Source organism: Hoplias malabaricus, chromosome 1 (genome assembly GCF_029633855.1).
Source record: "Hoplias malabaricus isolate fHopMal1 chromosome 1, fHopMal1.hap1, whole genome shotgun sequence".
Taxonomy (NCBI): Eukaryota; Metazoa; Chordata; class Actinopteri; order Characiformes; family Erythrinidae; genus Hoplias; species Hoplias malabaricus.
The window spans coordinates 66,115,875-66,136,917 of NC_089800.1; the positions used below are offsets into that span (position 1 = coordinate 66,115,875).

The 21,043-nt window shown below is 40.4% G+C and overlaps 1 protein-coding gene across 3 annotated transcripts; it reads right to left on the bottom strand.

Moving 5' to 3' along the window:
* Positions 1-285: 285 nt before the first annotated feature.
* Positions 286-19,921, bottom strand: edaradd (EDAR-associated death domain). 3 transcript variants are annotated; one of them, XM_066683054.1, is made up of 6 exons: positions 19,784-19,921; positions 10,811-10,869; positions 9,909-9,951; positions 3,682-3,752; positions 1,769-1,820; positions 286-1,670 (listed from the first exon to the last, which is right to left on the bottom strand). In XM_066683054.1, the coding sequence occupies exons 2-6, from the start codon at positions 10,811-10,813 to the stop codon at positions 1,282-1,284; spliced, it is 558 nt and encodes a 185-aa protein (XP_066539151.1). In that variant the 5' UTR covers positions 10,814-10,869; positions 19,784-19,921; the 3' UTR covers positions 286-1,281. The 3 variants fall into 3 exon arrangements, with proteins under 3 accessions (XP_066539151.1, XP_066539160.1, XP_066539142.1); XM_066683063.1 differs by lacking the exon at positions 19,784-19,921 and adding an exon at positions 17,202-17,232; XM_066683045.1 differs by lacking the exon at positions 19,784-19,921 and adding an exon at positions 16,853-17,177.
* Positions 19,922-21,043: the final 1,122 nt, after the last annotated feature.

The following is a 21,043-nucleotide window of genomic DNA, read 5'->3' on the forward strand; positions in this document are numbered from 1 at the left end:
TAGCTCCCAACCCTACAGCTGTGGGACTACACCATCGTCAGCCTCTGTGAACTGAACTGGGCTGAATTTCCTGAAAGCATCTTACAACAAAGAAGATTCTTAAATGGTAGAGTGAGCATCACATTGAACACTCTCTCCCTGTTAGGATGATCTTAACATTAAGATGGGCCTTAATCAGACAGAGCAGTCTTTTAGCTACTCATTTTGAAAAAAAAATAACTTATAAAATCACAAATGTTCAGGATAATTGAGAGTTTTAATATTTGCAATCAAATTTCCCCTTTAGGTACTACTCTTTGTGGAACAAATATTCCAGTCTTCGTGGTAGATTTTAAATGCTAAATGACCATTATAAAATGTTCGAAAGGGAAACTGTAACATCCCTTAAAATGGACTCAGGTCAAACACTACAATGTCTCCTTGGTGTCGTAGTCATGCCTCATTTAACCCTCCAAGAAGAAACACCAAAATAACACTGAAAATCAAGATCAGACCAATTTCTTGGATAATCATTCACATGATGCTATTTGATAAATATGTAACTCTATACAATGCCATCTTTATTAAGGTTGTTTGAGTGACATTTCCCAATGGAACACAGCCAGTTTTGCATAAGCGCTTTCCCTTTCAGGTGCTGAGAGTTTATAATCTGAATGCTGGCTGCACACACTTTTAGCCAAACTCATCACCAGAGATTTTCTTGATTCTAGATCAGCATCTGGGAATTTAACAGAGTGTTAGTTAACAGAGTTCCTGATATAACTTATATTCCACCTAGTGCCACAGGCAACAGTGACAAAAAAATCCAGAACTGGGAACTGGAGTCAAGGTCAGAAGAAAGGCCAGTTTTGCCTGTTGTCTTTTGAGATGTCTATTTCCTCTGGATTAATCCTCTTTCCCTTACAAGCAGTCCTTCAACTAGGTAGCAGTCTTTATGTGGTTGCTCGAAACAGAACAATGTTGGTTAAAGTACTCCAATGTAATTATTACATTATTGGATGTGTTTTAATAGATGTTTTTGCTTTTTTTGCATTCTTCCAGGTGCAGCCAAAATGTGGCTGCTTTTGTAAAATGCAAAAAATTCAGGAAATGTAATAGGATCATGGTGTTTAAAGTGAATGGCAAATTCCAGGAACAGTCCTGATATGCATCCCTATTTGTTTTAATCATTGGAGTTGGTTTTGAAGAATGCTCCTTTTAAGGCATAGCCAAAGTGTTCTGTTCAACTGCCGTTTCCTCCACAGAGAGCCACAGTATTGCGGAATGTTTGTTAAACTCAAGCTAATGGGATCTCCTCCAGCGCGAAGGCCAGTCGTTCTCCACCCACTGCTGCAGCAGCCTCAGGACGTCAATGCGCTGGTAGATCTGGCAGAGCTTGGTGAACTCTGTGACAGGTTTCTGGCTGAAGCGGAGCAGGACTTCCTGCGTGGGGCTGTTGTAAGTGGAGCCGTGAGTCCGCTGCTCCAGCAGCGTTAGCTCATCATAGCTCATGCCCCAGCGGCTCGCAAAGTTCTTCCAGTTCTTAATGGTGCAGTGCGTCGGGTCCAGCTTCAGACGCAGAGCGTACAGAAGGTCTTCGTCGTCCAGCAGGTCACTGATTTTAGGAACAGGGACGGAGCACACACACTTCTCACAGGAGCTGGAAAAGCACTGGAAGTCTTTGGTGAAGTCTGAGGAGAAGGAGGTGAAACAGGTCTGATGTGGACAACTGACACTGTGCGAGTCTACTTCATGAAAATGCGTATTAATTATATGTTTTAGGGCGTACCTGGAGTAATGGATCCTGGACAGATGAACTCACTAGCATCGTTTTCAACTGGCTGGTAAACAAGAAAAGATGCATTTCAATACAGTACTCTACAGTAAAGATTAAAACATCAATTTTACATCCAACATCTCAGAAATTGTCCAAATATCTACTGTAAAGCCTTCCCCCAGTGTTTTTGTTTGAAACTGACCAATGGACTCAAGAACTCACTAAGGACTCACCCATCCCTTCAGTTACGCTCCATGTTTAATTCAGTCGACGTCAGAGAAATGGCTTAAAAATGTTTACATGCGCTGAAGTTGGTGCGGCGGGTTTGAAAAACAGCGTCGAGGAGAACGGAGCTTCAGAACCCGAGGGGTTTTATGCACATGACGAAGGGGATACAAAGTTATAGCTGGTTATAGCTTTTACACAGTGAAGCATATACTTATGGACAGACAATGACCTTTTACACAGTAACGTAATTAATGTTTCATTTTGTCAAAGTTGAATGAACATTTTGTTCTGTAGAGTGAGAGATGGCACTTTTACTAAATTTAATTTTAGATGTTTATTACACATTTATTCACTATTTAATTCATACACTCCCCTATCATTGTGACCCTAAGACTCTGATAAAATTATTTCAATCACAAAACTATTAAACCACATCAGTAAAGGGATGTTTTCACTAAAATCAGATTTAAGTTTTTCAGTGATTATCTCTTCATACAATGCTCTAGGTCACATGGGCATCTCTTAATGAGTGAGCTGAGATGGTTTGGAACATTTTGATATAAAACATGTGGGCAATATAATTATAATCCATGGACTTTAAAGGTGAATTTCAGAAAATTTTCAAAAATTGAGAAAATGTCCTTAGACCTAAAAGAGTTAATTGAGTTTAATCCATTTGATGAAAATAAATAAAACATGAAGATGAAGTGCATGTAAATGTGAATTTAAGATTTCAATGAAGATTTGCAAAAAGTTGAGAAAATGTCCTTAGACCCCAGAGGGTTAAGAACAGGAGAGGCATCCTAAGAACACCTTTGATTTCAGGAGATTTCAGAAAAAACATTTTGCTGTGAAGTGTACATTGCTACACTCTAATTACTAATGATTAAGTATTAATGATATAAACACCTTTCGGATATCAGACACACTCATCTCTCCCCCACCTTCACACGGCAAAGGGAAAGCTTCAGAAGAAATTACTAACAGGAGATATAGCCACCTACTCATGCAGATATGACACCACGCCCACATGTGAGAAACAACCTCCATGGACTGTGGTTTTGGCATGTCTAAGTATAAACTTCCTGCAAGAAATTATCTCTGATATATGATCACTAGTCGTGTGAACTACGCAACTCAAAGCACGATATAAACAATTCACATATTTATCTTCAATTGACTTAAAACTCTTATATGAAATTGCTCAATTTAAACCCTAGGATTGCCATGATTATGGTATTTTAGCTGATGGTTAATTTATTTATCAATAATTATGACTACCAATAGTTTAATTACTTTAATAATTATTATGAATACAAATTTCACTGACTATTTAAAAAAGCATTTAATAAAAAAATTAATGAAATGCAGCAAATGCAGCACTCTCAGTGTTAACACAGAGAGTGTTAAATTATTACACTAACAGTGTTGATTTAACACTGGTGAATTTGCTGGGCAAGAACAAAAAAGCCCAGACTATTGGATTTAATACTATGCTACACAGTTCTTGACAAACACAGGACCAGGCCAGGGAAGAAAAGGGAAAAAAGTACACGCTCCTTGAAATTTAACAGCGTCAGGTATAAGTTAGTACTGTTGTAGTTTTTGTAAGATGATGCGTGGCAGTAACTGCCTTTTCTGTTTTGATTAATTAACATGTGTTGTCCTCAGTCAGCTCTAATTCAAGAATGTCTTACCTGTTGTATTCGATCCATGGGAGGTGTGAGGTATCCAGGAGGTACTGAACTCAGCTGTAGAGTCACGTTATCTGTGTCAACAAGATTGACAAATTAGAGTAAGGACTTAACACAAAACACACTTACTGCATTTGAACACCAGTTTCACCTACTAGTTCTGAGGTTAAGACTTTTCTGACCGAGAGGTGTGTATAGACACCTCGTGTGATTAATGTCACCACACAGCAGTACAACATATCCTTTTGAATAAGGACAGTGAAACGCACACGCACACGCACACGCGCAAACGCACACACACACACACGCACGCACACGCGCACACACAGGAGGGCAGTCACATCTGCATCCTATGAGTGGTTGGGGGTTAGGTGCAGTAGATGTTGAGGAATGAGAAGGTGCTGTTCCTTCACTAATCCTGTCCCTATTTATACCTTTTAGTTCCAAGCCCAATTCTCTACCTTTTTACATTATGACTGTGCCCACAATATACATATGTACACTATGTCCAAGAGTTTGACACCTGCTGATGAACATTTCTTCTGAAATTAAGGGCACTAAACCTCTGGGAAGGCTTTGCATTGTGTCATAGTTGTGAAGATGTGTCAGCATTCAACTATACCTGATACAATAGCCATTATTGTGGTCAGTATATTGTCTCAGATCTAACTGTGATAAATTAAGACATTTTAAGACCATTTTATGCAAATAATATAAAAATTACATTACATCCCTTAAAATTGCAATGATTTTTTTGAAAAAAAAAAAAAAAATCAATAAAATAAACAAATCCAGAAAAAGGCTGCAAAATGGTGAGCAGAGAAAACCAAAGAACAGAACAGTGTGACTGGCTAAAATACTGGTGATGTTCATTGTTATGAAATGCCTATATATTGTAAGTTAAGACGATAACACAAATATATATATATGCTGGATGATCATATTTGGATCAGAAACATCACTCTAACTCACACCAGAGTTATCGGATGGAATTCCATAACTCCAGAACCGGGAGTTCCACTGCTATAAAGTCCAATTCCTATGAGGGCTGTATGCCACTATATAATCCAGACCTTGCACTGCACCTGTTGACCTTAGTTTCAAAGACAGCTGGTCCAGTGACCCATTTTATTGACCAAGGCATACGAGCTGAGATTATGCAAATCCTGTGTACAGAATAATGGGTGTACTTTAAAGAATTTGTATTCATTAGAACGTGTGTCTAGTTATTTTGGACATATATTGTATCGAACATTTAAGATGGTAATATTATTATCATCTTTAAAGTGGTGTAAACAGGATGTTTGCAAGCCCTGTATTTTGCTGCTGTTTTCAATGTTCAGTACCAGTGCTTTTTTTAGGAGGATGTTACACCAGTTTGAAAAAAAGAGTCCAATACATTCTTGAAGATCTGATGAAGTACATAAAATTCTGATCAAAAGTCAGGAAATATTTAATTTATTTGGCCTCCAGTCTAAAATTACACTACAGTCCCTGGGAGCACATTCTGATATATATCCAGGTCATAAAATTAGAATATCATGAAAAAGTTGATTTATTCAGTATTTCCATTCAAAAAGTGAAACTGATATTTTATAAACTCTACATTTTTTGTGATATATGAAGTGGTCAGCAACATATAAATAGAAACATAAAGCAGTAATAAGATAACACACTCTTCAAATATCACCAAGATGCTCTCATCAGATCATTCTGAGAATGGTGTGGGTGTGGTCTTAATATTGTAATGAAGGTTCATGAATGACATCCCTCTGTCACTGCAGGACAAAGTTTTGTTTATGTTACCATAGCAAGATATACACAGCCTGCAGTTTCTAGCTTATTTCTTTGAATTGCATTTGTGATTTAAAATATCTTTATGGTTAACTGAGGTTTGGAGATCTGTAACTGAGTTACCAGCCCATTTATAGATCTACAACTTAACAACTTAAAATGCTCTGAATGAGCGGTGGGTTTAGTAAGGGCACGTGTCATGATGCTCTGAATGAGCAGCGTGTTTAGTAAGGGCAAGTGTCGTGATGCTCTGAATAAGCGGTGGGTTTAGTAAGGGCACGTGTCGTGATGCTCTGAATGAGCGGTGGGTTTAGTAAGGGCACGTGTCGTGATGCTCTGAATGAGCGGTGGGTTTAGTAAGGGCACGTGTCGTGATGCTCTGAATGAGCGGTGGGTTTAGTAAGGGCACGTGTCGTGATGCTCTGAATGAGCGGTGGGTTTAGTAAGGGCACGTGTCGTGATGCTCTGAATGAGCGGTGGGTTTAGTAAGGGCACGTGTCGTGATGCTCTGAATGAGCGGTGGGTTTAGTAAGGGCACGTGTCGTGATGCTCTGAATGAGCGGTGGGTTTAGTAAGGGCACGTGTCGTGATGCTCTGAATGAGCGGTGGGTTTGGTAAGGGCAAGCGTTGTGATGCTCTGAATGAGCGGTGGGTTTGGTAAGGGCAAGCGTCGTGATGCTCTGAATGACCGGCGGGTTTAGTAAGGGCAAGAGTCGTGATGCTCTGAATGAGCGTTGGGTTTAGTAAGGGCAAGTCTCGTGATGCTCTGAATGAGCGGCAGGTTTAGTAAGGGCAAGAGTCGTGATGCTCTGAATGAGCGGTGGGTTTAGTAAGGGCATCTGTCGTGATGCTCTGAATGAGCAGTGGGTTTAGTAAGGGCACGTGTCGTGATGCTCTGAATGAGCGGTGGGTTTAGTAAGGGCATGTGTCGTGATGCTCTGAATGAGCAGTGGGTTTAGTAAGGGCAAGTCTCGTGATGCTCTGAATGAGCGGTGGGTTTAGTAAGGGCATGTGTCGTGATGCTCTGAATGAGCAGTGGGTTTAGTAAGGGCAAGTCTCGTGATGCTCTGAATGAGCTGTGGGTTTAGTAAGGGCAAGTCTCATGATGCTCTGAATGAGCGGTGGGTTTAGTAAGGGCATGTGTCGTGATGCTCTGAATGAGCAGTGGGTTTAGTAAGGGCAAGTCTCGTGATGCTCTGAATGAGCTGTGGGTTTAGTAAGGGCAAGTGTCGTGATGCTCTGAATGAGCGGTGGGTTTAGTAAGGGCAAGTCTCGTGATGCTCTGAATGAGCTGTGGGTTTAGTAAGGGCAAGTGTCGTGATGCTCTGAATGAGCGGTGGGTTTAGTAAGGGCAAGTGTCGTGATGCTCTGAATGAGCAGTGGGTTTAGTAAGGGCAAGTGTTGTGATGCTCTAAATGAGCAGTGGGTTTAGTAAGGGCAAGTCTCGTGATGCTCTGAATGAGCTGTGGGTTTAGTAAGGGCAAGTCTCGTGATGCTCTGAATGAGCTGTGGGTTTAGTAAGGGCAAGTCTCATGATGCTCTGAATGAGCTGTGGGTTTAGTAAGGGCACGTGTCGTGATGCTCTGAATGAGCGGTGGGTTTAGTAAGGGCAAGTCTCGTGATGCTCTGAATGAGCGGCGGGTTTAGTAAGGGCACGTGTCGTGATGCTCTGAATGAGCAGTGGGTTTAGTAAGGGCAAGTTTCGTGATGCTCTGAATGAGCTGTGGGTTTAGTAAGGGCAAGTCCCGTGATGCTCTGAATGAGCGGTGGGTTTAGTAAGGGCATGTGTCGTGATGCTCTGAATGAGCAGTGGGTTTAGTAAGGGCAAGTCTCGTGATGCTCTGAATGAGCTGTGGGTTTAGTAAGGGCAAGTGTCGTGATGCTCTGAATGAGCGGTGGGTTTAGTAAGGGCAAGTCTCGTGATGCTCTGAATGAGTGGCGGGTTTAGTAAGGGCAAGTGTCGTGATGCTCTGAATGAGCAGTGGGTTTAGTAAGGGCAAGTGTTGTGATGCTCTAAATGAGCAGTGGGTTTAGTAAGGGCAAGTCTCGTGATGCTCTGAATGAGCTGTGGGTTTAGTAAGGGCAAGTCTCGTGATGCTCTGAATGAGCTGTGGGTTTAGTAAGGGCAAGTCTCATGATGCTCTGAATGAGCTGTGGGTTTAGTAAGGGCACGTGTCGTGATGCTCTGAATGAGCGGTGGGTTTAGTAAGGGCAAGTCTCGTGATGCTCTGAATGAGCGGCGGGTTTAGTAAGGGCACGTGTCGTGATGCTCTGAATGAGCAGTGGGTTTAGTAAGGGCAAGTTTCGTGATGCTCTGAATGAGCTATGGGTTTAGTAAGGGCAAGTCTCGTGATGCTCTGAATGAGCTGTGGGTTTAGTAAGGGCAAGTCTCGTGATGCTCTGAATGAGCTGTGGGTTTAGTAAGGGCAAGTCTCGTGATGCTCTGAATGAGCTGTGGGTTTAGTAAGGGCACGTGTCGTGATGCTCTGAATGAGCGGTGGGTTTAGTAAGGGCAAGTCTCGTGATGCTCTGAATGAGCGGCGGGTTTAGTAAGGGCACGTGTCGTGATGCTCTGAATGAGCAGTGGGTTTAGTAAGGGCAAGTTTCGTGATGCTCTGAATGAGCTATGGGTTTAGTAAGGGCAAGTCTCGTGATGCTCTGAATGAGCGGTGGGTTTAGTAAGGGCAAGTGTCGTGATGCTCTGAATAAGTGGCGGGTTTAGTAAGGGCAAGTCTCGTGATGCTCTGAATGAGCGGTGGGTTTAGTAAGGGCAAGTCTCGTGATGCTCTGAATGAGCGACGGGTTTAGTAAGGGCACGTGTCGTGATGCTCTGAATGAGCGGTGGGTTTAGTAAGGGCAAGTGTCGTGATGCTCTGAATGAGCAGTGGGTTTAGTAAGGGCAAGTGTTGTGATGCTCTAAATGAGCAGTGGGTTTAGTAAGGGCAAGTCTCGTGATGCTCTGAATGAGCTGTGGGTTTAGTAAGGGCAAGTCTCGTGATGCTCTGAATGAGCTGTGGGTTTAGTAAGGGCAAGTCTCGTGATGCTCTGAATGAGCTGTGGGTTTAGTAAGGGCACGTGTCGTGATGCTCTGAATGAGCGGTGGGTTTAGTAAGGGCAAGTCTCGTGATGCTCTGAATGAGCGGCGGGTTTAGTAAGGGCACGTGTCGTGATGCTCTGAATGAGCAGTGGGTTTAGTAAGGGCAAGTTTCGTGATGCTCTGAATGAGCTGTGGGTTTAGTAAGGGCAAGTCTCGTGATGCTCTGAATGGGCTGTGGGTTTAGTAAGGGCAAGTCTCGTGATGCTCTGAATGAGCGGCGGGTTTAGTAAGGGCAAGTGTCGTGATGCTCTGAATGAGCGGCGGGTTTAGTAAGGGCACGTGTCGTGATGCTCTGAATGAGCAGTGGGTTTAGTAAGGGCAAGTCTCGTGATGCTCTGAATGAGCGGCGGGTTTAGTAAGGGCACGTGTCGTGATGCTCTGAATGAGCAGTGGGTTTAGTAAGGGCAAGTCTCGTGATGCTCTGAATGAGCAGTGGGTTTAGTAAGGGCAAGTCTCGTGATGCTCTGAATGAGCGGCGGGTTTAGTAAGGGCACGTGTCGTGATGCTCTGAATGAGCAGTGGGTTTAGTAAGGGCAAGTCTCGTGATGCTCTGAATGAGCTGTGGGTTTAGTAAGGGCAAGTCTCGTGATGCTCTGAATGAGCGGTGGGTTTAGTAAGGGCAAGTCTCGTGATGCTCTGAATGAGCGGCGGGTTTAGTAAGGGCACGTGTCGTGATGCTCTGAATGAGCAGTGGGTTTAGTAAGGGCAAGTCTCGTGATGCTCAGAATGAGCTGTGGGTTTAGTAAGGGCAAGTGTCGTGATGCTCTGAATGAGCGGTGGGTTTAGTAAGGGCAAGTCTCGTGATGCTCTGAATGAGCTGTGGGTGGGGCTTTGTCTTTGCAGCTTTCATTGTTCAAAAAAAAAAAAAAAACAATGAAAAGAGAGTTTTGCACACCTCCAAGAAAGTTGTCACAATTGAAATTAATCCCCAAACACATTCACTCATAATGAAGTCTGGAGTTCTCAGAACACCAATGTTATCTTTGTTTAGTTATTACTTATTTTTTTTAATTTTTTTTTATTATTATATATTTTTTCATATTCTCTCATCACAGGCGTCTTGGAGCTCCACATCCTTTCAGACCAAAAATAATGTAGACCAAGTAATGGTGTCACCCTGCAGTGAACGGATAGACACAAACAGCTGTGCATTTGTACAGTTTCTGCTCTCTCTCAAAGACAGTTAAGTTGTTAGAAATTCAGTTTTTTCTGTAATTCTATAATATCCACATAAAAAAATAGTTTATGGCCATTTTTGATTGTCTACCTCAGTTCTGTTTGTTATATTGTGCAACTTCAATAACAAGTTTAAAAAAGTATTCCCAAATACATGTAATACCTTGAGGATCAGTGACTTGAACAGGGTAGTTTGACTTCAGAGACTAAGAGAAAGAGACAGAGAAAAAAAACAAACCGTCACACCTTCATTTATCATACAAAGCCAATGCACAAAGAGCATACACACACACTGCTACCTGACACTAAGACAATATTTCTTTTATCCCTCTTTTTTCCCCAAGCAGAGACATATTTGAACAGATAAGAAGCTTGAAATGCACTGAGAGAGTGAGAGAGAGAGAAAAAAAACACCTCTTTCAGACTGTGTGGGCTAATGACTGGAGGACAAGCTGAAACACATCTACTGACAGTGTCTCTGTTCCAAAGCACCGCCGGCAATGGCACAAAGAAAACCTTGTGCCTCCATTTTCTATTAAATCATCAAGACTTATTTGCTTGAACTGAAAATGGCTCTATTTGTACCTTTAAGTTATTTAAAGCTGTGATAGCTAACAAAAAACAACAAGCAATTAGCAAGACAACTTCAAACTCTGAGATACTGTAGTTCAATCATCTTTATATGATTTGTGTTATAAACTAATGCTGTGCTCTCAGCCCAAACCCTTTGGTTGTTTTAATCAGAAATACGAAAAAAAGAACAATACAAAAATACCCACTGTGTTGCCATGATGTCATGATGAATTTATCCAAAATGACTCGGAAGAGTCATTATAACCATACACAAGATAAAATGTAAAACCATTAAAGATAATGAAGATATTTCTTCTTCCTGTAAAGCTATCATTTCTGAGATATGAGGATTTGGCAATGTGCAGATTTATGTGTGTGTGTGTGTGTATGCGTGTACACTGGCTACACAGATGTAGCCTAACTTCTTGTTCTGTTTTAATCAGATTGTGATGTTTGTGAATTGTGGCTCATCTGTGTTCTGAATGAGCTTACCATATCTGTAATGAAGCTGCTGGGATCAGTGTCCTCGACCGGTTCAGAGGCGATCCTCCCTGTTGAAAAACACAGCTCTCGTAAAGAACTATTGCCAAGAATACATTAAAAACGTATATGTACACATGCAAAGAAACAGGAACTGGCTGTGGCATCATGTGTTTCAGTTTAACTCGAATCTTCTAGCATTCATCACTGATTTCCAGGACCTCTAGTACTGCGAAGTGACAAACCCGGGGGAGTTTATTCGTTAGTGGAAGTTCGTGGTTTTTTTTTTTCTGTCTGTGTCTGTGTCTGTATTTTCGCCCAGGTCTCTCCTTGATGTTACTCATCAACATCATATGTTCTCACTTGCTGTCTAAAACCACATTTTCACTTAGTCATTTCATGTGTTTTGAACGTCAGGTTTAAGTCCAGAAAGGTATTATCATCATAAAATTGGAGGGGTAAATGGATTGGATCTACATTTAATAGAGTTACACTGACTGCCTGACCAACATCAGGAAGTGGTCTGATACAAGTTGTATTTTTTGTTTTGTGTCTCTCCAAGCCACATTTACTGAGCAACTTGCCGTCTTTTACACATTTCATTAAGACTCAACACATTCATGTTTTAAAGCCAATGTTTGTGATTTTAATCCAGCACATGCTTTATAAAATTCTGAGAATATTTCATCACCATTTGCTAGCTCTGGTGGTCCAGTGTTTATACAAAGCCCTGGCTCTGCAAATGGCTAAGGCTTTCTCTCTATATGTCACTGACTGGACCATGGCGTTTGAATTGTGGAGAGACCTCAGAACATTGAAAAGCATGACATGGATTGAGGATGTTGTTCTATTCCTGCACCAGGTTGGTAATTATTGACTTATGTTTTGCTGTTTCAGATTTAATACTTCACTTAAGGTGGAACTGACTTTCCATGAAAGTAAACACATACCAAAAGTGCTACAAAAGCTAAACAGCTCAAGTTATAAATTAGATTCTCTTGTAAAAAAAAAAAAACATGTTAATCTCCACAAACCACAAACAATGTACAATCAGCTTCTTATGCAAACATTCCATTCCACCTTAAAACATGCCGAACTTCTGAACAATACAAGCAAACAAACAATAAAAAAAGTAAAAATTTGTTTTGCTTTGAGATCAACAGTTCTCCAGAATTGTCTACACTTCCTTTATGGAAGTGAATGCCATGCTTAAGTGTGACTTTCAAGTCCGTGTCCAGCTTTTACTCAGAACATGAAAAAATACGGAAATGAGGAAACAGTGTGGGAGGTACAACCCAAAGAGTATAATCACAGCACTCAGCAATTACTTTAGTATGTCACTGAGAATGTATTTTCCAGGACTGAAGCTGGGTACAACAGAGCTACCGCCATGTTTCAAAACAACTCAAGGAATGTTGTAGGGCAGATGATCATGCTTATAAAAAGGTGCACAAAAACAAATGCCAATATTTGGCCTGCACTGCTATAGATCTGCCATAGGTACGTGACATGTGTGCTTTTCTGTCAGCTGCATTGCTTGAAGGTCATTAATCAGTTAGCGATTAAAAATCAGTTCAATGAAAAGTGTTGGCACTGAGTTGGTAGGATAGCCCTCCTCCACACCCCCAACACATCACTCAGCACACTGCCAGCCAGCCTGGGTGTAAAATGAGCTAACATAAGAGAACTGGACAATATTCTCCTCCAAGCGTGTTGAGCTGTTCAGTGATCTTGGGTTGACAGCAGTTCAAAAAGAGGTGCTGTCTGGCTGAACAAGCATTTAAACAAACATGCTGACTCCATCCTTTGGAAGGAACAGCTAATAGATGGAACAACAGTGTTTTACTTGGCACAAGAATATGACTTAATGTCATGTTCAGCATGCTTCCATCCAGTCTTGAAATCAGTCCCCACCACTGTAAAATGCCATTACGTGAGTTTCCAGTCTTATCAGTTTCATTGCACCTGAGTTTCACCTCACTGGCCCACAGCAGACGTAAACTTCCTCCAATGCAAATAGACTCCGCCACAATGTTTTTCCAAACCTCCAACCACTGTCATTGCTAAATGAAACCGTTTAACAGGACATAACACTTTATTTTTTTATTCTGAACTCACTCCACCAGAGCCAATAGCTACAGAAACATTTCCTACTGAGCAAGATCATGTTGACATCTGAAACTGATCTATCTATATATTGATGAACTCAGAATGTGAAGATATTTTGACCCAAATGAAAAGGTCATTTTCATGAAGACTCTTTCACACGAAGGGTCACAGGAAGCCCACCTACATTTTTCTCCATTCTGAAAGCACAAATGCTATTTACTGACTGACAATCATAGAAAACTATTTTAAAGTGCCACTATATTATTTCATTGTATGCACCTCATGGCGCTGACTGAATTATTTCGATACTAATATCACAGTACTGAGTTTCATTAGTATCCATTAACGAATACTCATGCATTTTTCAAAATCTAGACAGCTAATTGCTTGTTTTAATTACATTCTTTATGTTGAAGTGAGTAGCTAAAAGTTGAAACTCAACTTTCTTTTCCTGAAATCTAATTATTAATATTAAGTTCCCACTTTGCAGCGCTAACCTCTTCTACTCTTCTGGGATGATGTTAGGTTGCAAGGATAGCATAGATACAATTTTAAGTTTAAACGCAATTCAGGGTTACTAAAGGTTTTTAGTTGAGTATTATGAAGATTTCTTTTACTTAATGTCAACAAAAGAGCCACTCAGCAATATTAAAACAGCCCAGTCAGTTTTTAGGTGTCTGTCGTAGTCTGAGAACAGGGGATAAAAAGAGTCATGATTTTGTGATGTGGCTTGGAGCCTTTCGCTGTGACACATTCTCCTTTGTTAAAGGAACAGGTGCTGAAACTGGACGTTCTGAACAGAGCTGGGGGACAGGGGAATAACAGTGATGTGTTTTTTGATCCAAGCTATACATTAGTGGCCTTTAAATCCTGCCTCTTTTCTTCTCGCTCATTCAGATTCTGGGACAACAGAACCTTTATGACATAACCCTGGTGGGCCATTTTACAGAAAATTCATTCATTCATTATCTGTAACCGCTTATCCAATTCAGGGTCGCGGTGGGTCCAGAGCCTACCAGGACCATGGGAGGAAACCGGAGCACCCGGAGGAAACCCACGCAGACACGGGGAGAACACACCAACTCCTCACAGACAGTCACCCGGAGCGGGAATCGAACCCACAACCTCCAGGCCCCTGGAGCTGTGTGACAGCGACACTACCTGCTGCGCCACCGTGCCGCTACCTTTATAACATCGACTAGCTTGAACAGTGTTCCTGTATAATGACAGACACTGAGTGTAGTTTAAGTGATTTTCTGAATCTGGACTTGGTCAGATTTCAGCAATTCAAACATATGTCTGAGCCAGTGAATAAATCAAATGCACACCGAGGAACTATCAAAGTCCAGTTAATTTGTAATTAATTAGATAGAAAAAAAAGATGTTTAAGAAATGATACTTCTGTAGTGCTCTATTAGTAGTAGTCTTTTAGTAATATCTGTATAATGTTCGTTTGGTGCTTTAATAACTTCCAATTGTTTAGCGATAGCTGTAATTGCATGTCTGAATTTAATATTAAATGCTTATTGTGCAACAGCAGTGGCCGTTTACTCCTGCCACGTCACCAAATTGGGCGCATTTTTAATGGACCCAATGTTGGATGTTCCACCGTTACCAAGGTAAAACGTTCAACCGTAAACCCTCTTGGGAAAAGGAAAAAATGCAGTGTTTTTGTTCCTGGCCCCAATAGTATACATCCACGTTGATTCCTGATCATTGGTGTTCTCCTGAGTGAAAGATGGATGCAAATAATTGAAATAAAGAGGTGTTTTGCTCTCCCTGGGCACTCATCACTCACAAGTGTGTGTGAGTGTGTTTGTGTCCATGTTGTTTCATCACGTCATGTGAACTGTTAAATGGAGACTTGTAACAGGGACGATGTTTGAGAGACATTTCTCACATAAACAGTCAAACCAAAAGAATATAAGTTTAATTCCAGATCAGGTTATTGTTACGATTTCTTAAAATCAGACTGGTGTAGCTCTTTAATACCCCAGGGAATTGTGTAAACTTGTGGGGTGACAAAAGGCTTATGTCCTTTAAAAAAAAATGTATCACAAGGACCTGGACATCTAATAACAAAAATGGAATTGTTTTCTAACCAAGATGGAGGACAATATAAAAAAAGAAAAATAATGTGATGCAAGTCATAAATTCCACAAGCTGAATGCTCTGTATCTGTGTGCGACGTAAAACACCCAAGAATGCTCTCACTTTTTCCTATCCTCAACAAATGTGAAACTTCGCCAAGAACTGGACACCAAGGTTCATTAACCACAGTGTGACGATAGGAGTCCCACGGATAATTTACTGTAAGCCTGGGTGGAATGAAACTTTAAATGCAGACCAAAACCTCAAGACTACCAAGGCAGACCAAAACCTGAAGCCTAAACCGCTGAAACAGGAAAGTGAGAGAGACATGGGATGCATGTTCACAAGAAATTTAGCAAAACAGATCAAAGAACACTAGGCTTTGGGCTTGTGGTTCTCTCTTTGACAACAAACCTTTCAAAAACAAAAAAAGATTTCTGTTCTTAAGAAAAGGGTTTAGCGCACACACCAGAGTTAGGTTTAGTCTCAGTGCATCAGAGTGTAGACTCCTAAATCAACTCGTCATTGTTTCTGCTTAGCAAAGGGAATGCAGTGAGCATGTATCTGCTTGCCCTGGATGAACTTGAAGAGATGAAATGTAAACCACATCATAATATATGGCTGCAAGGCTGCCCTTCCACTCAGATTAGGCCCACTTTTCTTCCTTGGCCACCCATATTCACCCACTGAGAGCAAAGACAAAGAGGTAACACTTTGTTGGGGCTGGAATCTAGGTCTTCGCTGGCCTAAAATATTTGGTTTACTATCCATTCTCTATTTTACTCTTACAAATTCATTCCTGCCTTGGCTTTGTGATACACAATGTGGTAATATATTTACACACACATGTCCAACTAAATGTGGTCTAAACTGCGGTATTTCCTCACTAAGAATCCAAATTAGCTTAGGCCCATTCTTGATCCTGTAAGTAATGTCAAATAAGCAACATCTTCTGTTTTGCCCAATTAAGACCATCAAAAAAAACCTGTTCTGATGTCATATTCATCTTATGCATGACTCACCTGAGCCACTCAAACTTAAGTGCTTGACAGATAATAGGAAATAAAATAGACAGTGAAGAATACAAAGGGAATTACTCCAAAAAAACCCCCTCACAAACTTCAAACCCACATCCTACTACAGGAAAAAAGCACACACCAGGTTAGAGTTCAGCACTGGTTGCTAAGTTATACAAGCATAAAAGCCTAATGAAATAACACCTATAGCATAAATCTGATCTGGACTTAAGATGTGTTTACAGAGATTGAGTCTCACCAACATGCATAACACAGTTATTGAGATATAAACAGAGTCAGAGTTATGTGGTGTGAGATAGTTAGGGTTAAATGTAGAGCAACTAACTGACGTGAAAGGAATAAAGAAATACAATGTGAATTCAAAACTACAAGTGAACTAAAAAAAAAGATTCATATCGTCTCAGCCAAACAGTGAATGTTTTTATTTTAAATATGGTACAACATTGGAAACCAGTTGTCTATTGTCTTCAGGTACCACTCCATCATCAGTGAATTGGGAAAACTTCGACTGAGCACCAAATTTGACTTTAAAACCTAAAAAATATATAAATAAAATAATGTCCCACACATCAGAACCTTATCAGGCACTCTGATAACAGTCCTGTATGTTATCGTTCAGAAATGTAGGTTCAAACTTGACTTAAGTCTTTCTGGAATGGAGCACTACACTGGCATTTTTATATCATTTAAATGTCACAAATGAAAGCGAGAACACACTGGAACGCCTTTAACAATAGGCAAGCGAGTGAGGAAGGAAGTGGAGGTATAGTTTCGTTTAAAATAAACAGTCTGAAGCTATAAATATTGATGTACTCACCAAATGGCTCGTCGAACGCCTTTAAACTGGCCATGTTCGCCATTAGTGTGTGTAACATAGGCTACGCGTGAGATGAGCGACCGCTACGAGAGAAAGCGCAGGGTGAGCGTCGCTATGGCAGCGGTGAAGCGAAAAGAGAACGGCGCCAAGTTTGTTTTATTTTTAAAAAGCGACGTCCGCTGTTCGCCCTGACTATTTTCGCTCTGACTTCTTCAGTATAATCGACTGAGTCACATTACTTGACGACGCTTGCTCAGTGTCCTTAACTCTGTTATACTGAGGCGTCCCCTGAAAGGCAGTTTAGCTACACCCCCCAGCAGCGAGTCATACGATGAAAGACGCCTCTTACCTGACTACAGTCAGAGAGAATAAAAAGACCCAACTCCGTGTGTTGAGGACAGGCCAGCATTGCCTCTTTATAGGACATCATGAAAATAAAAAATAGGAAGACAATTCTCCTCAGCTCTGTTGTGAAATTGTCTAGTAATTGTGTCAGTAGTACACCCACTAAACCGAAACATCACCTTTTAAATATATGTTCTGACATTCAGAAGATGTTTGCATCAGTGATAGGGCAATATGTCCTTGGAATGAATTGTCTTTATAGCATTACGAAGCTATTCTACAAACCTCATGATTTATTTATTTATTTAGTTATGATTATTATTTCATTTCCCAAACGTACATCAGACATGGGGAGATTATAACTTGCATTTAATATTTCACATAAATAAATAAATAAACTACACAAGAGTGGGAGAATGTCTGAAACCTATTTGTACACCTAATATACACACATTTATTATTCCTTGTCCACTTACTTTATAGATGCACTTTGAGGTCCTACAAACTAGTCCATTGCCCTGCAGACTTTTTCCCCTTTCATACTATTTTTCAATGTTCAGGGTCACCACATTGTTGATATAATTTGTGTGATAGATCAGCCTCAGCCCTGTAGTGATACTGACATAGATGGCATGTTAGTAGTGTGTGTTGTGCTGGAACAAGTGGATTCCTCTGCCGTGCAGCAAGAGTATTTATATTCCCCTGTGTCACTGCTGGACTGAGAGTAACCCACCACCCAAAATATCCAGTGACCACTGATGAAGGACTAGGGGATAATCAACAAAAACATAACTGTTCAGCAACAGATGAGCTACTGTCCACTTTGTATGTATAAAATGCAAAGTGGGTGTCAACATTGTTTGAAAGTTAGCAGCATGGCTGTGTCTGATCCACTTGACATGACATGAGATTGGTTATCTGTTGAAGAAAGGAGTGAAAAATGGCTTACAAAGGGCTACACATAAGTGTAGCTAAAATGGACAACGAGTGGGAAAATAAGGAATTGGTTATTAAGGTAAGGCTGAGATATATCTGTAGATATGAGAATAATAATAGGAATGTAAGAATACTAATTCTTTTAAGGTACAGAGTTCAAAAATCCCCAAATAAAACAAGTTCCAGTAGCAGTCATGTTCTTTTTTTAGAGCAGCTTCTTCCTTCCTGATGCTTCATGAGAGGTAAAGTTGTAAGTTGTAAGTTTTTTTTTTCTTTAGGTGGTTTACGCATGCCGTTTGCCACTGGATGAAGCAATATATATGCAATGATGTTATCTTGATTTTCCTGGGTTTGTCTTGAAGCTGTTGTGCTGAAGTTGATGGGACATCTTGACTTTTAGGGTTCCAGTGATTTGGCATTCTCTCCATTTTTTGTTTGAGTGGTTCAGGAATCAGGTCATATATAGAGTATTATTCTTTCCTGTTATTTTTTTGAGGTCCTCGGAGTGTTAGCATGAAGTAGTAACATACTCCCATTGCCATGACAAACCCAGACCACAGGTTAAGTCATTGACATCCCTGTTACTCTCAAATGGTGTTCTAATTTTAAATATCTGACGCAATGATAAAGGTCAAAGGAGGTGCGTACTAAACATTTCCACACATGGAAACTGTATTTTTCTGTTGATTGTAACAGTACTATACAGTTTATCTTTGAACTTTTTGCAGGAGTGTGCATTTTTAATTACTTAATTTACATGAAATATGGGAAAAAATATACAAGTTAATTTCTAGTTTCAAGAGTTACTTTGTCAACACTATGTATTTATTATAGCACAGGGACAGACAGGACATTTTTGAGAAGCCCCGCAGCTTCTTTAATTGTTTGGCAAACGATCTGTTTGTGTGTCTGTTTCTTAGTAATTCCTTATTGATAGCTCCACATCCTTTCATACCCATGTTTTTGAGTTGGTCTTCTCACCAGTGGTGGACAGTAACAAAGTAAATGTAATTCGTTATTGTACTTAAGCACTTTTTTAAACTGTATAAGTATTTTCATTTTGGCCCACTTTTTAATTTAAATGGAATACATTTCAAAGTCAAATATCTTACTTATCGTTCCATTATATTATGTAAACATGCAGTTCCTTTTGGTTTATGTGTGGGTAAAACTGTAACATGTTTTATCAACTGTTGTGTGAATTTGAGACGGTAAGTAATCTCTTTCAGTTCTTTGAACCTTTATGAATTAACAAAGTGATTTGTACAATTCAGTATTTGGCTATAATCAGTAACTACTGTTCATTCATATACACAGGTTTACGGATCTGTAGATGTCACATATCACACACTGAGGGTAAGAGTGAGTTGCAGATTTATTAAACACAATACGTGAAGCGAGGTCTTCAGAAGAATTATTCCAAAACTAAAAATCAGTTTAGTGAGATAAACAAGCCCAAAAGACAAAAATGAGAAACAGGCATAAAGTCAGACAAACAAAAGGCCTGTTTAAGAAGCAGGTGTCTCAGAATTGTTTAAATATCCCAAACTATACTCTGCAACTAAGAAGGTCAAACAGAGTTTAAAGAAACACGAAGTAATATTTTTACTTTAAAATTACAGCTTCAAAATCATTGTGATGTTTACTTACCTGTAATAGAGAGGATAGAGCCTCTGTTGCTGCTCTTGTCTCAGCACTGTAGAATCTGCACTATGTATTTTTTGGAGGAAGGTAAGAAAACACACCTTCCCTCCCCCTCCCTACCAATTTCAGTACAGTGCTGTAAAAGTAAATTGCACTCGGGGGAGCCCCAGGAGCAGAACAAAAAAACCCTAATTTTACCTAGTGTTCTCAAATGAGTAAAAAACTATGTTATGGTGCAGAGAACACACTAAAGGCCAATTTATACTCAATGCAGAGCCTATGCCATAGCATGCAGAAGTGTCCTATGCCATTGTCAAAGTTTATACTTGTTCATTGGCATCTTTGTCACTCTGCACCAGGCTGAGTTTCAAACATTCTTCAACCTTATGTAGTACACATTGTAGTGGTATTAGTTTTATGAATCTTTAATATGCACTATTTCCGGAGTGTAGTGTAAAGAAGTTAATATTTCTGGACTGAATCACAGTCACCTGCGTAGTCGTGTAGAATTTCAGGTAGGTTTGCATCAGGCCGCACTGCCTACGGCAGAGGTTCAACCCAGAGGCATTAATGGGGCTGATACTCAGTAGACAGTGACCTCTGTTGGTTTGGAGGGGCAGCTCCTTAGGTGTATGTAATAGTTGATATAGCATCATTCATTGTATTTAATCTTTGGCCATTTCTGCTTTGTTAAGTGTCAGGCTATTTAATAACATTCTATTAAAAAACTGGGGAGCCATGAGTGACACTACAATCTTTTCACCAACAATGTGTTAAGTATGAGTCTTACAAAAATTATTTCGATACTCAAGTACATTTAAAGGTAAATACATTTGTACTTTTACTCAAGTAAAGATCTACAACGAGGACTTCTACTATTACCAGAGTAATATTTTACCTTGAGTATCTGTACTTTAACTCAAGTACATTCATTCATTCATTGTCTGTAACCCTTATCCAGTTCAGGGTCGCAGTGGGTCCAGAGCCTACCTGGAATCATTGGGCGCAAGGTGGGAATACACCCTGGAGGGGGGCGCCAGTCCTTCACAGGGCAACACACACATACACTTTTGAGTCACCAATCCACCTACCAATGTGTGTTTTTGGACTGTGGGAGGAAACCAGAGCACCCGGAGGAAACCCACGCGGACACGGGGAGAACACATCAACTCCTCACAGACAGTCACCCGGAGCGGGAATCTAACCCTTTTCTTAAAGGTAGAGTATTTTATAGCACATTATCTGTTAATCTGAAGAACCCCTTCA

Bases quoted from the DNA above. Each gene is read 5' to 3' on its own strand.
- edaradd (XM_066683045.1), bottom strand. From the start codon at position 16,910: ATGTTACACACACTAATGGCGAACATGGCCAGTTTAAAGGCGTTCGAC. The intron at 1,821-3,681 runs GTAAGACATTCT...CTTGTTTACCAG, and splicing joins CCATGGATCGAATACAACAG to CCAGTTGAAAACGATGCTAG. The intron at 1,671-1,768 runs GTACGCCCTAAA...CCTTCTCCTCAG, and splicing joins TCCAGGATCCATTACTCCAG to ACTTCACCAAAGACTTCCAG.